Source organism: Coffea eugenioides, chromosome 9, assembly GCF_003713205.1.
Source record: "Coffea eugenioides isolate CCC68of chromosome 9, Ceug_1.0, whole genome shotgun sequence".
Classification (NCBI taxonomy): domain Eukaryota; kingdom Viridiplantae; phylum Streptophyta; class Magnoliopsida; order Gentianales; family Rubiaceae; genus Coffea; species Coffea eugenioides.
Genome location: NC_040043.1, coordinates 40,330,102 through 40,343,880, shown reverse-complemented (window position 1 = coordinate 40,343,880; position 13,779 = coordinate 40,330,102). Strand labels below are relative to the sequence as shown.

The 13,779-nt window shown below is 35.8% G+C and overlaps 1 protein-coding gene across 1 annotated transcript; it reads left to right on the top strand.

The window, feature by feature from the left end:
• The first annotated feature begins 3,181 nt into the window (after positions 1 to 3,181).
• On the top strand, positions 3,182 to 12,953 carry LOC113782573 (subtilisin-like protease SBT5.6). Its single transcript, XM_027328457.1, has 10 exons — positions 3,182 to 3,395; positions 7,220 to 7,239; positions 7,336 to 7,528; positions 8,596 to 8,778; positions 9,619 to 9,730; positions 10,269 to 10,827; positions 10,982 to 11,079; positions 11,198 to 11,540; positions 11,864 to 12,077; positions 12,439 to 12,953. Exons 1-10 carry the CDS (start codon positions 3,182 to 3,184, stop codon positions 12,951 to 12,953), a joined length of 2,451 nt encoding a protein of 816 aa, XP_027184258.1.
• Positions 12,954 to 13,779: the final 826 nt, after the last annotated feature.

Here is a 13,779-nt window from a genome sequence, read left to right as displayed (position 1 = left end):
ATGTATGAGGTGGCAAACCATGATGATCGTTGGATGAAAGCAATAGAGGAAGAAATTCATGCAATAGAGAAAAATGGCACCTGGGAGCTTATTTCTCTTCCAACTGGTAAAAAAGCTATTGGAGTGAAGTGAGTATATAAGACAAAATTTAAACCTAGTGGAGAAGTTAATAGATAGAAGATGAGATTAGTGGTGAAGGGATACAAGTAGAAACCTGGGATTGACTATTTTGAAGTGTTTGCACCAATTGCTTGGCTTGACACAATCCGTATGATAATTTCTCTTACTGTTCAAAATAACTGGAGAATTTATCAAATGGATGTCAAGTCAACTTTTCTGAATGGAGTTCTTAATGAAGAAGTGTATGTGGAGCAGCCAACAGGATTTGTCAGAATAGGTCAAAAAAATAAGGTGTATAGATTGAAAAGAGCCTTATATAGATTGAAACAACCTCCAAGAGCGTGGTATACAAGAATTGATTCCTATTTTTTGCCTTGTGATTTTCAGAGGGGGAATTTCGCCAATTCGGTCCCTAAACATTTTCACTTAAATCAATTTCGTCCTTAATAAAATATTTTAACCAATTTAGTCCCTTAACTAGTTTTTTACTTTCAATGTAGGACTTTTACTCAATTTGCGTGGACCAATAGGGGTATAATTGTCACACTGGTTTAATCTTTTACAATTTACCGGCGAAACAGATTAGAGATCATTACGAGGAAGAGATCATTAGCTGACAAAACAGAGAAGAGAGCCTGATGTCAGCTAGTGCCTGCACCCTCACTTTTTTCCGGTTCCTTGGTCTTACGAGGAAGAGATGGCACAAGTCGTCGGAGTAAATGGGATCAGTGGGTTCAAAAGAACAGTTTGAACAAGTAGGTGAATTGAGCCAGTTGCATAGAGGAGAAGTGCAGGGAAGCGGGTGGTAGCGGTACATACAAGAAGAGGGGTTGCTGCAGGTGCATTCCTCCTAATTGAAAGAGGCAGTGAGGTCAACGAGTAGTTTTGTGGGCTGCTGGTAAGGGGTTCTCAAGTAAAGTGACAAAAAGTGAAGCTGAGTGGAAGGATCCTGGAGAATGGGAGCTAAAATAGCTGAAGAAGAAAGGTGAATGCACAGAAATGGAACGAAGAAGAACTGGAGCTTGAACTTAAAGAAGTGGCATTGCTTCTCTTGGGGATTGAATTCCATGGTATGGCGTGGAATGGGGCAGAGACAAATTTGCAGTGTAGGTGGAAAGAAAGAAGTATTAGCCAAATCTTTGGAGCCCGATGAACATGTAAGGAATTAAAAAAAAAAGCTCCTACCAGCAGGGTTTTGGCTAATTGTTCATGACATCCGTCCTGAGTCTTCAAGCATCATCCCTTTGAGACTCTTAGCTAACCAGATTGCTGTCTCCCTTGGAAAAGCCTTATATTTTCCGAAAGGTTTTAGAACAACAACAAGCTCTTCTAGTCTATTATGCTGAAGCAAATCTGCAGACAATTCTAGGAGCCCTTCTAGTGCCTTTGCCCTCCGCCGGAAAGATTTGACATCCAAAGTTTCCTTTGCTGGTGTTGTTGGGGCTTCCTCCTCTGCTACAGGAGAATTCATTATTGCTGGTTCTGAAGAATCTAACTTTGGAGCTGGAGTGAAGTGATTGGTCGGAGCTTTCACGTCCACTTCTTTAGTGTTTGCATTATCTGAGAGGTTTGATTTTAAACTCAGAGCCTCAGAGCAACTAGGAGATTTTGGTGCAGTGGCTAGGTTTTTAATATCAACATCATCTATCACCACATTTATTAGCTTCCCCACATCTAAGTTTCTATCCAGTGTATCAATCACTAGTTGATCACTTCCAACTCGGAAGCTGCTATGCCGAATGGCGTGAATCACATCATCAAAAGTTGGTGGAAGATGATTACCAGTTGTTTTTTCGATAATGACATTTTGCTGAGCCGTTCCCATATCTGACAGCAAATTTTTTTGGCTGGATGGCACAGGATAGATACCAAGAGTAGTGCTCTCAGGTACCGAAAGTTGAAGTTCCTCAGATAAAACATCAATTCTTCATCAGTGGGATCAAATTTACATCCAACAGGGACTTCAATACGGGCTCTTTTTCCTCCACTATCGTCATTTCCACGGGCTGAAGCTGCTGATGGTTTCTCCATTTTTAGCAAGCCACGCAGTCGGCCGAATTGCAAGTAATGGCCGATAGGGCTTTTCTTTCCTTTCCCTTTCCAAGCCTCTCGAAGAACAGAAAGGTAGTAACTGTAGAATAGTAACCCAAGCAGTTGCAGGCACTGGTTGGCTCAGGAACCTTTAAATCCTTCTTCTCCAATCAGGCCGTAGGAGATACTTTAGTGTGTCAGGAATCAAGACCACCTGCATGTTGTAATCTTTCACGTTGATGATTTCAATGGACTTGAGAGCTTAAAACTTTACTAGCTTCTTTTCCTCATCTAGCTCCTCAATTATCTCCTTTGCAGATCTCTGTTTTTCATTTTTTTCTTTACATTTTTTTTCTCCAATATCTATGAGCCCCTCATGGGATCTTGTGTCTCCACTAAGGAAGCATCAGCTCCAGCCTCGATGTAACGATGAGCACGATAAATTGCATCCGAGAGACCGTGTGCTTCTGATGTAGCACGTGCATCTCCAAGAAGAACCAGTGCTCTTTGCAAATAGAATTGAGAAATTGTGATGAGTCCTAATGTCTTCAAATCCAGATGCCGTCCCTTTTTTGTAATCATTTCTAATCTGTTTCGCCGGTAAATTGTAAAAGATTAAACCAGTATGACAATTATACCCCCGTTGGTCCACGCAAATTGAGTAAAAGTCCTACATTGGAAATAAAAAACTAGTTGAAGGACTAAATTGGTTAAAATATTTTATTAAGGACGAAATTGATTTAAGTGAAAATGTTTAGGGACCAAATTGGCGAAATTCCCTTTCAGAGGTGGTGATATTCTTATTGTGTGCTTGTACATAGATGATTTAATTTTTACAGAAAATAATTCAAAGATGATTGTTGAATTCAGGGAGGCCATGATTAAATAGTTTGAGATGATAGATATGGGACTCATGTCATATTTCTTGGAAATTGAAGTCTTTCAGTCTGGCAGTAAGATTTTTATATCTCAAAAGAAATATGCAAGTGACATTTTAAAAAAGTTCAAGATGGATACAGCCAAACCGATTATGACGTCAGTGGAAGAAAAATTGAGGTTGATCAAGGAGGGTGCTGGTGTATATGTAAATCCTATCTACTTTAAAAGTTTAGTATGGAGTTTGAGATATTTGACGTCTACTAGGTCAGATATCAATTTTGCTGTTGGTTTGATAAGCAGGTTCATGAAAAATCCACGTCAGTCACTTTTGCAAGTGGCTAAGAGGATTTTGAGATATATTGGAGGTACTCGTAGTAATGGCATTTTTTATTCAGGAAATAATCCAGTTGGATTGTTTGGCTACACAGATAGTGATTGAACAGGTGCTACAGTAGAGAGGAAGAGTACTTCTGATTATGCATTTTTATTAGCTCTGGCGTGTTTTCTTCGAAGTCAAAGAAGCAACAGGTGATTGCATTATCTACAACGGAGGGGGATTATATTGCAGGAGCTAACAGTGTTACTCAAGTTTTGTGGTTACGTCACATACTTGGTGTTCTACAACACAAGTAGGTTTATTCTACGAAAATTTATTGTGATATTAAGTCAGCGATTGAGTTATCCAAGAATCCAGTACTCCATAGACGTAGCAAACATATTGACATCAAATATCACTTCATACATGAGTTGGTTCGAGAGAGGGAGATTAAAGTTGATTATTGTAAAACTGAAGAGCAAGTGACTGACATTTTCACCAAAACATTGAAAACGGAGACATTTGTCAAGTTAAAGAAGATGTTGGGTATGTCTAAGTTAGAGGAGGTTGATTTAAGGGAGGCAATGTAGAAATACAAACAAAACCTTCATTATTTATTTATGTTGCCACGTGGCATTAGTGGATTGGTAGTAGTATTGTTGGTTGGTAGGGTAGTCACATGGGATTGAATCTCTTACGACAAGTAGAGTTAGTAATAGAAGTTAGCCACCAAGGGATATTGATATATAGCCTGTGCGTCCGTCTCTTAGCCTTAAGAAAAGAAGTAGTAACCTCCGTTGTGTTTTGTATGGTGTAGCCAGAGTCTTGTTTGATTAATAGAAAATTTCCCTTTGTCTCAATATCCTTTTTTTCTTGATTGTTCCCCTGGATTTTGTGTATTTATCGATTTGGGTCCATCAAATTTTAATTGTTACATCAAAAATTTATTACCATTGCTAGAAATAGAATACATGTTCTTGATAAAACAAAATATACTAATATTATAAAATAAATATTAATTAAAAAGTAAGAATATGTTTTATATTCTTTTCATAAATTACTTATGCTTGTCCAAGTTCAATAACTAATCAAAACAAAAATAAGAAACAAAAAATCCCGTGCATTAGCATGGGTTAGAATACTAGTTTGGTTTTAGTACATTGATAGAAACTTTTTAAAGGTGCAATAAATATACATTGACAATTACTTAGTATCAAAAACCCCGCATTGCTGTCACATTTATTGTTAGTTTTGTAATTTCTATAGCTCCAATGTAGTAATTAAACTACAAATGACTGAAGTACAAATGCCTAAGCTTGAATTAGGCAATGGGTATAATTGAGTTAGGCCACATTATTAAAAGTGAAGAGAAATAACTTTGTTGATCAATGATTTATTTTTTAATAACTAAACACTTATTTCCATTATTGTTACTACTTTGATGGAGAGCATATAAACATAGTAATATTTTGATGGATTTAATCAATTAAAAGGAGCATAATCTAAATGTTGTTTAAAAGTAAAATGAATAGGGGTCAATTTTTTATCTTTTATTTTCTTTGAGCAGCAAATAAATTAAAGTATTTTTTCTTGGAGTTCGTATAACATTGTACATCAAGATCTCCCTATTCTATTACAGAAGACGGCTAAAACGAGGTCCGTATTCAAGCATTAAGTCCTCCAATACTCCGCAGTACACGGAAAACCAGTCTACGAGTATGTAGAGATATCTAACCATACCAACAATAGCTCCATTAATTCCTCCATCAGCAGAAGTTGGGTAGAATATAGCCACCTACTCGAGCACTCTTTAGTTTTGGATTAAGGGTCTGTTTGGTTGGAAATAAATGTTTTCCTTGAGAAAATATTTTCCGTGGAAGTAATTTTCCATGAAAATCATTTCCCTTTCATCATTTTCAGGTGTTTGATTAGCTTATTGAAAATATTTTCTTACTTCATTTTTCTAGTGTTTGTTTAACTTTTGAAATATTTTCACTTTTATCTCTATCTTTACTTTCTACACATTATAACTACATACTTCTTCCCATGCAAAATAAGAAAATTTATTTCATTGTTTAACTTTAAAAAATCTTGGAGAAATGTATATATGAATAAAAAATATCTCCTTAAGCAATAAACAAATTGCTGGCCATTTAGTGTCAAATATCAATCACATGCAATGCTTATTGTGACATATATCTTGCACTCTCACTGCTGAAAGTTTCTCTAGAAAATAATGTCCCTATTATACATAATTAATTACTAGCATAGGATGAGCAGGATGAGGTTTTTTTTTTTATTTTGAATATACTAGGGGGAGGGTTGGGTGGTACGGGGGAGGGAGTGTAAGGAAGAGGTCTTGGGTTCGAGTCCTCCTGTTTACACTAAAAAAAAAAAAAAAAGAACATACTACAAGATATTTTCAGTAAGTTTGGAACATACTACAGGCGGGATGCATGCATTTCGGAAAACAACTTCAGTAAGTTTGGAAGGGAAGTTGTTTTCCATAAGATGAGTGAAAATATTTTACATAGGAAAATATTTTCAGTAACTTTTGTGCAACCAAACACAGGAAATTAGGAAAATATTTTCCTGGAAAACATTTTTACCCGAAACAAACGGACCCTAAAACTCATTTGAGAATAAAAACGAGTACACCAAAATTTTTTTTCTTAAGCTAATATTAGAATTATTTAGAATAAACCAATTGGAGGAATAACCTCAAATTCTAAAGTAAAGGTCTACTTGCTTGAGTGCTTCGGCTTCAAATTCCTACTCATTCCCGCTTCTAAATCCTCAATTGAATAAATTCATATGGAATGAAGACTAATCGAACAAATTTTATTTATCCAATATAGCATATGTGTTGTAATGCGATGCATGTAAAATAAAAAGATAATCAGAAAACGTGTTCAATAAATGATAGAAAAAAATTTCTAAAAATTGCCAATCCAAACCGTGAAAATAGAAATTAGTCGGCTATTTCTTATCTTGTTTGAGTTGGCAAAAAATATTTGTTATATAGTTATAAAAAATAATCTGTTAAGGCAGTTACCCATACCATCCCCAATTTTAAATGTAGTCCTTCTTCCTTGTGACATGAACTGGCCAATCCATAAGAATTCTTAAAGCGAGAAAATGAAGCATTATGCAATCAGAAAAGCAGTTATGGTGTGATCGACGCCCGGAGTCCATAGCCCTGATATTGTTAAAAAGAAGAATTTTAGCTGCCATTTTATTGTTCCAAAGCCTAACATTCTGTCTTGAATCCCTTCCAGAATCCGGCCAGGGATTCTTGGAGAGATGCAGCCCAACTCTTTTAATCGACAAGTTTCTCCAATTTCTTACTGATGTGACTCGAACTACTTTTGAAACTTGTCAACTTTGTGAATTTTCGGATTTCAATCAACATATTGCAACTTATCCAAGACAAAGTTCATTTCTAACTCCTACAAAAACAATTGAAACATGCGAGTAAAAAGGACAAAAATCTCATTTAAGTACTAAGTAGCATTTAGAACCAATTTAGTCAAAATAGACCATTTTTTTTCTTATAACATTACAAAAGTGACTAAAAGTAATATAAAATATCATTCAAATATAACGCAAAACAGTCACTTATCCGCTAGATAGTACTGAACAAAAACAAACATTATGTGTTATTGATATATCTTTTTTTTTTAGGGGAAAATATGCCGGGTATTACAAGTTAATCAAGACCGCACTGCCTATTGGTCATATACTCGTCTCTATATAATGGCGGTGTTCAGTAGTGAAGTTATACAGCCAGGAACTAACTGTCAGAACACAAGAAGCTAAAAATGAAGAGTTGTTTAGTTGCGTTATGCTTTCTTCTTGTTTTTCATGTGAAAGTCTTATGTGAAGAACGGAAGGTTGCTATATATGTCCCATTTCTGTAATCCGTGTGTTACTAATTTTGATTGTCAGTTCAGAAAAAAAAAATCACTGTACTGATTATTCCCTTGCAGGTCTACGTAGCGTACCTCGGAGAGCACAGTGGAAACAGAAATCCTGAAGAAATAGAGGATCAGCATCACTCCTATCTTCGTTCCGTAAAGGGTTCACAAGAAGAGGCTAAAGCCTCCCATATTTATAGCTATAAGAACGTAATCAATGGATTCTCCGCATTGCTTACGCCAGAAGAAGCCTCTAAATTATCAGGTTAGTCAAGCATACGCTTGGTAAATCGCCACGGATTACAAGTCCTGCAATGCATTGGTCAGTTCGAAGTGAGGTTTTCCTTGTCTTCAGATATGACAGTAACGAAGCAATTGCCTTTTGGTTGTATCTTGTGAGGTTAATTTAAGTGTTGTTTACGAACTTCTTGTCAAAAAGATATGACAGCAATGCATACATACAACCCTATAATAATAATGATGATGACGTGAAATAGTAATGGTTAGGGGTGTTCAAAGTTAGAAACCACCGAAAAATCGATCGATCCAATCTAGATTGGATTTTGAATTTCAATAAAATGAAAATCGATAAAACTAAAGAATATCCAATATACAATGTTTGATAAAACAGTTTGAATATATATATATTGAGAATAAGTTTCCGAATTCTTAGTCACCGATCAAACTTTCGAAATTCTTATGGTACAATATTATATAGTGTGTTTCACTTATTACTGTGATTTCTTATTAGTTAACTTATAGTAGTAATTAGTGAATAACAATGGCTATCTGCACAATCGGAAACTTTAAAAAAAAAAAAAAAAGAACCTTGAATTCATATAAGATCAAACGGCGGAAATTGCCATTAATTTATTTGAAATCCTTTGTTTTGGTTATCAACTCTTTATTTAGCCAAATTAGTTATTCAACTAGTACAAAGATACATTTTGTGACCAACAAGTGTACTTTTTCATTAGTTGAGTGAGCAAAAGTGCATGTTTTCATGAGTTGAGTGGCAAAAAATGTACTATTTAATTGATTAAATGATCATTTTGGCTAAATAAAAAATTTCAGTGACTAAATTAAAGCAAGATAACCCGAATAATTTATCGAGTATATATGCAATTTGCTCTTCATATAAAATTGGCTGGCAATTGGTTTAACAGTAAAATATTGCAACTCTCACCAAATAGAGTGCTTTCTCACAATCTTTCCACATGCAGGAGGAAAATAACTCCCAAAAAAAAAAAGAAAATTACACATGCACACACAGACACATACGAATATCATTGTACTCTTGTACTTAATGCAAGCTATTGTTGCTATCAACAGAGATGGATGGAGTGATTTCAGTTTTTCGTAGCCAGGCAAGGGAATTAAGGCCTCAAACAACAAGATCATGGGATTTCACATACTTACTCGAAGCAAATGGTGATCCTAGTCGTGTAAGCGGGGATGCATTACTGAAGAGAGCAAACTATGGGAAAGATGTTATTGTTGGAGTCTTTGATTCTGGTAATTTTCCATTTCCCTTGTCAAGAACTATTTTGTTGATTATTATAATATTCTCCATCCACATTTCTATGAGCACTATTTTAATTACCTTAAACATTTTGTTGACCATAAACACTTCAAATATGTATGCATATACACACAAAAAACCATTTTGACTGTTGAAGGTTTTTTTTTATTATTATTTTTGCGTTGTGGGGGTTAGTTCAGAATAGGGGTGCAAACGAGTCGAATCGAGTCAAGTTTTGACATAATCGAACCGAGTCTCAACCTAGATTTACGAATCTAGAACTCGAGTTCAACGAGTTCAAAATATAAAGTTCGAGCTTAAAAAAATAAAAAATAATAATTATTTTATTTTTAAAAATAAATAAAATAATAATTTTTCTTAACAAATAATAAAATATGAGGAATATATATGTAACTTTATTAGTAAAATAATATATTTATATATATATATATAATTGAATTCGAGTTAGTTCGCGAACTAACGAGTTTAGTATTTTTAAACTTGAATTCGACTTGGTCAACTTGAACTCGACTCGAGATCGATGTTGACCGAACTCGAGTTGAGTTGAGTTCGGACTCGAGCTGCTCGCGAGCATTTCAATTCGTTTGCAGCCCTAGTTTAGAATAGGGTGCTAATAAATTGTTTGTTGGTCACACGAGTTTACTACCATATGCTTTAATGCATATGAGAAGTCCAACTGATAGAATTTAAATAGTGGGATTTGAAAAGTGAATATCCATTTTGGGAAAATTTTGACATTTTCTACGTATAAAATGAAAGTGACAAACGATGTCCAATGCTTTTTTTCTTTCTTTTTTTTTTTCTTCAACTAGGTATATGGCCGGAATCACAGAGTTTCAGTGATGCTGGTATGGGACCAATTCCCTCGTCCTGGAAAGGGGTATGCGAAGCTGGTGAGGCGTTTAAAAGCTCCAACTGTAATAGGTAAGAGTTCATTGTCAGTCTGAGTGCTTTTAAAATTTAGAAACCAAGTAAATAAATCAAGAAAAAGTAATTAATCTATTCTAAGAATTGTGATGCATGAAGTGTTGAAGAGGGGTCATGAAGTGCTGCTCTTAAAAATTTGTTACTTGAGCTAGTAGCGTGTTTCATCAGGTTTTAGGTTGCAGTTTGTTAGCAAAAATGATAATCGACCTTGTTTCAAATATACCATATTTTGCAATTTTCGACCTCCCCCACCTCTCCCCAAAAAAAAAAATCAACGTTAAAAAAGGTTCTTGTCATTTCATGAACCCCTCAAGGTTTTTGTTGATTCGTGACCCCTTTTAAATTTGGTATTCTATCCCTAACTCAGCACAATCACTTAGACCCTTTATTAAAGATTGGACCAAGAAAAAGACTAAGCAGACAATTTCAATCTTCCCCTTTCACCTAAAAAACATAACCTACCATTTCATACATTCTGAAATTTGTTAACATCAATACGATGGCAATCAAGTTTTCTACTTTCTATCCTGGTTAGGAAATTAATCGGAGCAAGGTACTACGCAAAGGAGTATGAGGCTGTATATGGTCCTGTAAATAGTAAAGTGGACTACCGATCAGCCAGAGATAAAGATGGTCATGGAACTCATACAGCATCAACTGTTGGAGGACGAAGAGTGGCTAATATTTCATCTATAGGTGGATTTGCAAACGGTACTGTTACCGGCGGTGCTCCATTTGTCCGCCTAGCCGCGTACAAAGTTTGTTGGAAACTTCCTAATGAAACATCGAAAGACGCTTGCTCTGATGCTAGCATAATCAAGGCATTTGATGATGCCATTCAAGACGGTGTTCATGTTATTAGCGTCTCACTCGGAGGTGACCGAGGCAGGCCATATGCAAGCGATGGCATTGCAATTGGATCGTTGCATGCTTCAAAGAATAACATTGTTGTGGCATGCAGCGCGGGTAATAACGGCAGAAATGGCTCATCAACGGTGACCAACGTCGCCCCTTGGCTTATCACAGTGGGTGCTAGTAGCATAGACCGAATGTTTCCATCAACTATGGTACTTGGAAATGGCTTAAACATTCAGGTAAACAAAGGAAATCTAACAACATGTGCTAGGAATTTTCCTTTGTAAAAATACTGGCTAGAAATTAGAAGTAGCTAGCTACTTGTACACTACCCTTAACTTTTTAGATCTTAAACTCTATCGTTCTGATTAACCAAAAATTTACATCAAACAGGGACAGACGATAACGCCTTTTAGTCAAATGAGGAATCAACCTTTGGTATATGCAGGAGATGTGGAAGTTCCTGGCACCACTTCATCCAGCACTAGAGGGTTTCTGTTCATTTACCCCTATATATATATATATATATATATGACAAATTTTCTAAGAAATTAATAAGCTCGTTCATGATGCTCATTTGCCAATGATGTACTCTCTAATTACTTCCAGATATTGCTTTAATGGTACACTTTCTCAAAGCCTTGTCCGCGGAAAAGTTGTTATCTGCCGTTTTGGAGGTGTTAATCAATCGGCAGAAGTTAGAAGAGCAGGAGGGGTAGCTGCTGTATTGGGAAAGCCTCCCACAGATATATTTCAAGTAGAACCACTTTTACACCCTGGACTGACCATCACTTATGCTGATGTAAATAATGCAGTCAGTTACACAAGGACTAGTCGAAATCCGACAGTAACCCTTAATCCGGGTAAAACTGTTGTTAACGTTTCGCCAGCACCATTTATGGCAGTCTTCACCTCCTTAGGTCCAAATGGAATCGATCCGAACATTCTTAAGGTACATATTTCCATCGCTCTATTCAAATTCTCCATGTTGCTCATTTGAAAAAGGTAAATCTACTGACGGATGGCTCACTCTTATTACACTGTCCCATAATCCTAAAACACATTTTAAATAGATGTAACCGGATCATCCCATGATAGAACTTTCCTTGTTTCTGGAGAGACAAAAAATGTGTAATTGCAATCTTACTAACTTTTGATCTTCTTCGATCGATCATACTGTAACCGCTAATCCAAGATAAGTGTAATGTGATTCAGATTCACATTTAAGTTAGATCACTTTTTTTTTTTAAGTTCTCCATGACTTTCTTCTTGCAGCCAGATATTACTGCTCCAGGGCTAAACATACTTGCAGCATGGAGCGAGGCATCACCCCCAACAAGCTCCCCTTACGACAATAGGATTGTTAAGTACAACATTATATCTGGAACTTCCATGTCTTGTCCGCATGTTTCTGCTGTTGCTGCACTAATCAAAGCTATACATCCTGATTGGAGTAGTGCTGCAATAAGATCTGCTATCATGACCACAGGTACATTGCTCTGTCTATCTTTGATGCTTGTGAATATGCAGAAATTTACTCTTGAATAGTATTATAAATACCGCTCATTCTAGTATCCTCTGTCGCCCTTGACAGTCCTTTCTCAAACTAATTTGTTAATCTTGAGAATTTTAAATTTTTATTATAACTTCCAACCATAACCATAAAGTTAGACACCTATACATTCAAAAAGATTAATGAAGCATCATATATTACTCATTACAAAAAAAAAAAAACTTAAATTGATGAGAAATTGGATGACCTGACATGTTAGTAACGATAAGTATGCGATAACACTATCTTACTAATTTTTCTTTGGTTTTGCCAATTTGTCTTCGTCCATTTTCTGCAGCTAGAACAACGAACAACGTTGGAAATCCAATAACTGATGCCCGTGGCAACGTAGCAAATCCCTTTCACTATGGATCTGGCCACTTTCAGCCATCAAAAGCTGCAGATCCTGGACTTGTTTATAATGCTACTTACAACGACTATCTTCTCTTCCTTTGCTACGCTAGGAGTCCTCTTGTTCCCAACTGCCCAAATGTCGTGCCTTCACCAAGCAATCTTAACTATCCCTCGCTTGCAATTGCAAACCTCAACAGACCCATAACAGTGAGGAGAAGTGTTACTAATGTCGGTACAGCCAACAGCACATATCAAGTGACTATCGAACAGCCTTTGGGATACTCAGTTAACATATTTCCATCAACTCTACGCTTCAGTCAGATTGGAGAAATTAAAAGCTTCAACATTACAGTTCAAGCAACAAACACAGCACAGAGAAAAGTGTTCGCATTTGGTTCGTTTACTTGGAGTGATAGAGTTCACCTAGTCAGAAGCCCCATTGCCGTATCATCATCTTAGTGATCTTTGGTCATTCATGCAGTCACCAGCTCCATGGGACTTTGTTATATCTATCAGTGCTGTTCTTCTCTCTTTTTTTCTTTTTTTTTTGTGTCTTGAAAAATAATACTCCGGTTTTATCATTACCGGTGGTGTATCACTTCCCATGTGGAGTGATAATGTGAATTTTAGTTTTCTTCTCACTTTTTATGGAGTAATGATGATGTGGAAATTGTTACAGTAAACAAATAGTACTTGGATCAAATTTATAACAGTGTCGGACCCATAAGGCGACCATTAAAATATATTTCATATGTTATATTTTTAGAAATATAACATTAATTAGAGAAGATAAATAAAAACAAGGAAGAATAGACAAAACAAGATTAAATAGGGAAAGTATATAAATACAAGAAAAAATAATATAATTGTTAATATGTGTATATATATAATAGATTATGTAAATGTTAGGTGTGTTAACGAATGTTCTAAGGACACCCGTTTGAAAAACCCAATTTATAATGCTTAATTATTTTTTCCAGTCTTACCTCATATACTTCTTATATAACCCCAGTTAAGCTTTGACGTTTGCAAATTTCTAAATTCATGACTTGTTACAAAGTTGGCGTATTTCTGTTCTGGCTTGCGGTTAGTTTATTCTGGAACTAGTTCTGTTTACTTTCTGCTAAGGACCAAATCAAAATGAATGTCCAAAGTCCCAAACTTCATTTCATCGCATTGTCAAGTATGCCGATTTCAAATTCTCCTCTTTTTCTTTTCGGAGAAGATAAACCTAATCTTTTTTTTTTTTCGGAGACGATAAATCACCACCGGACCAGACGGGTGC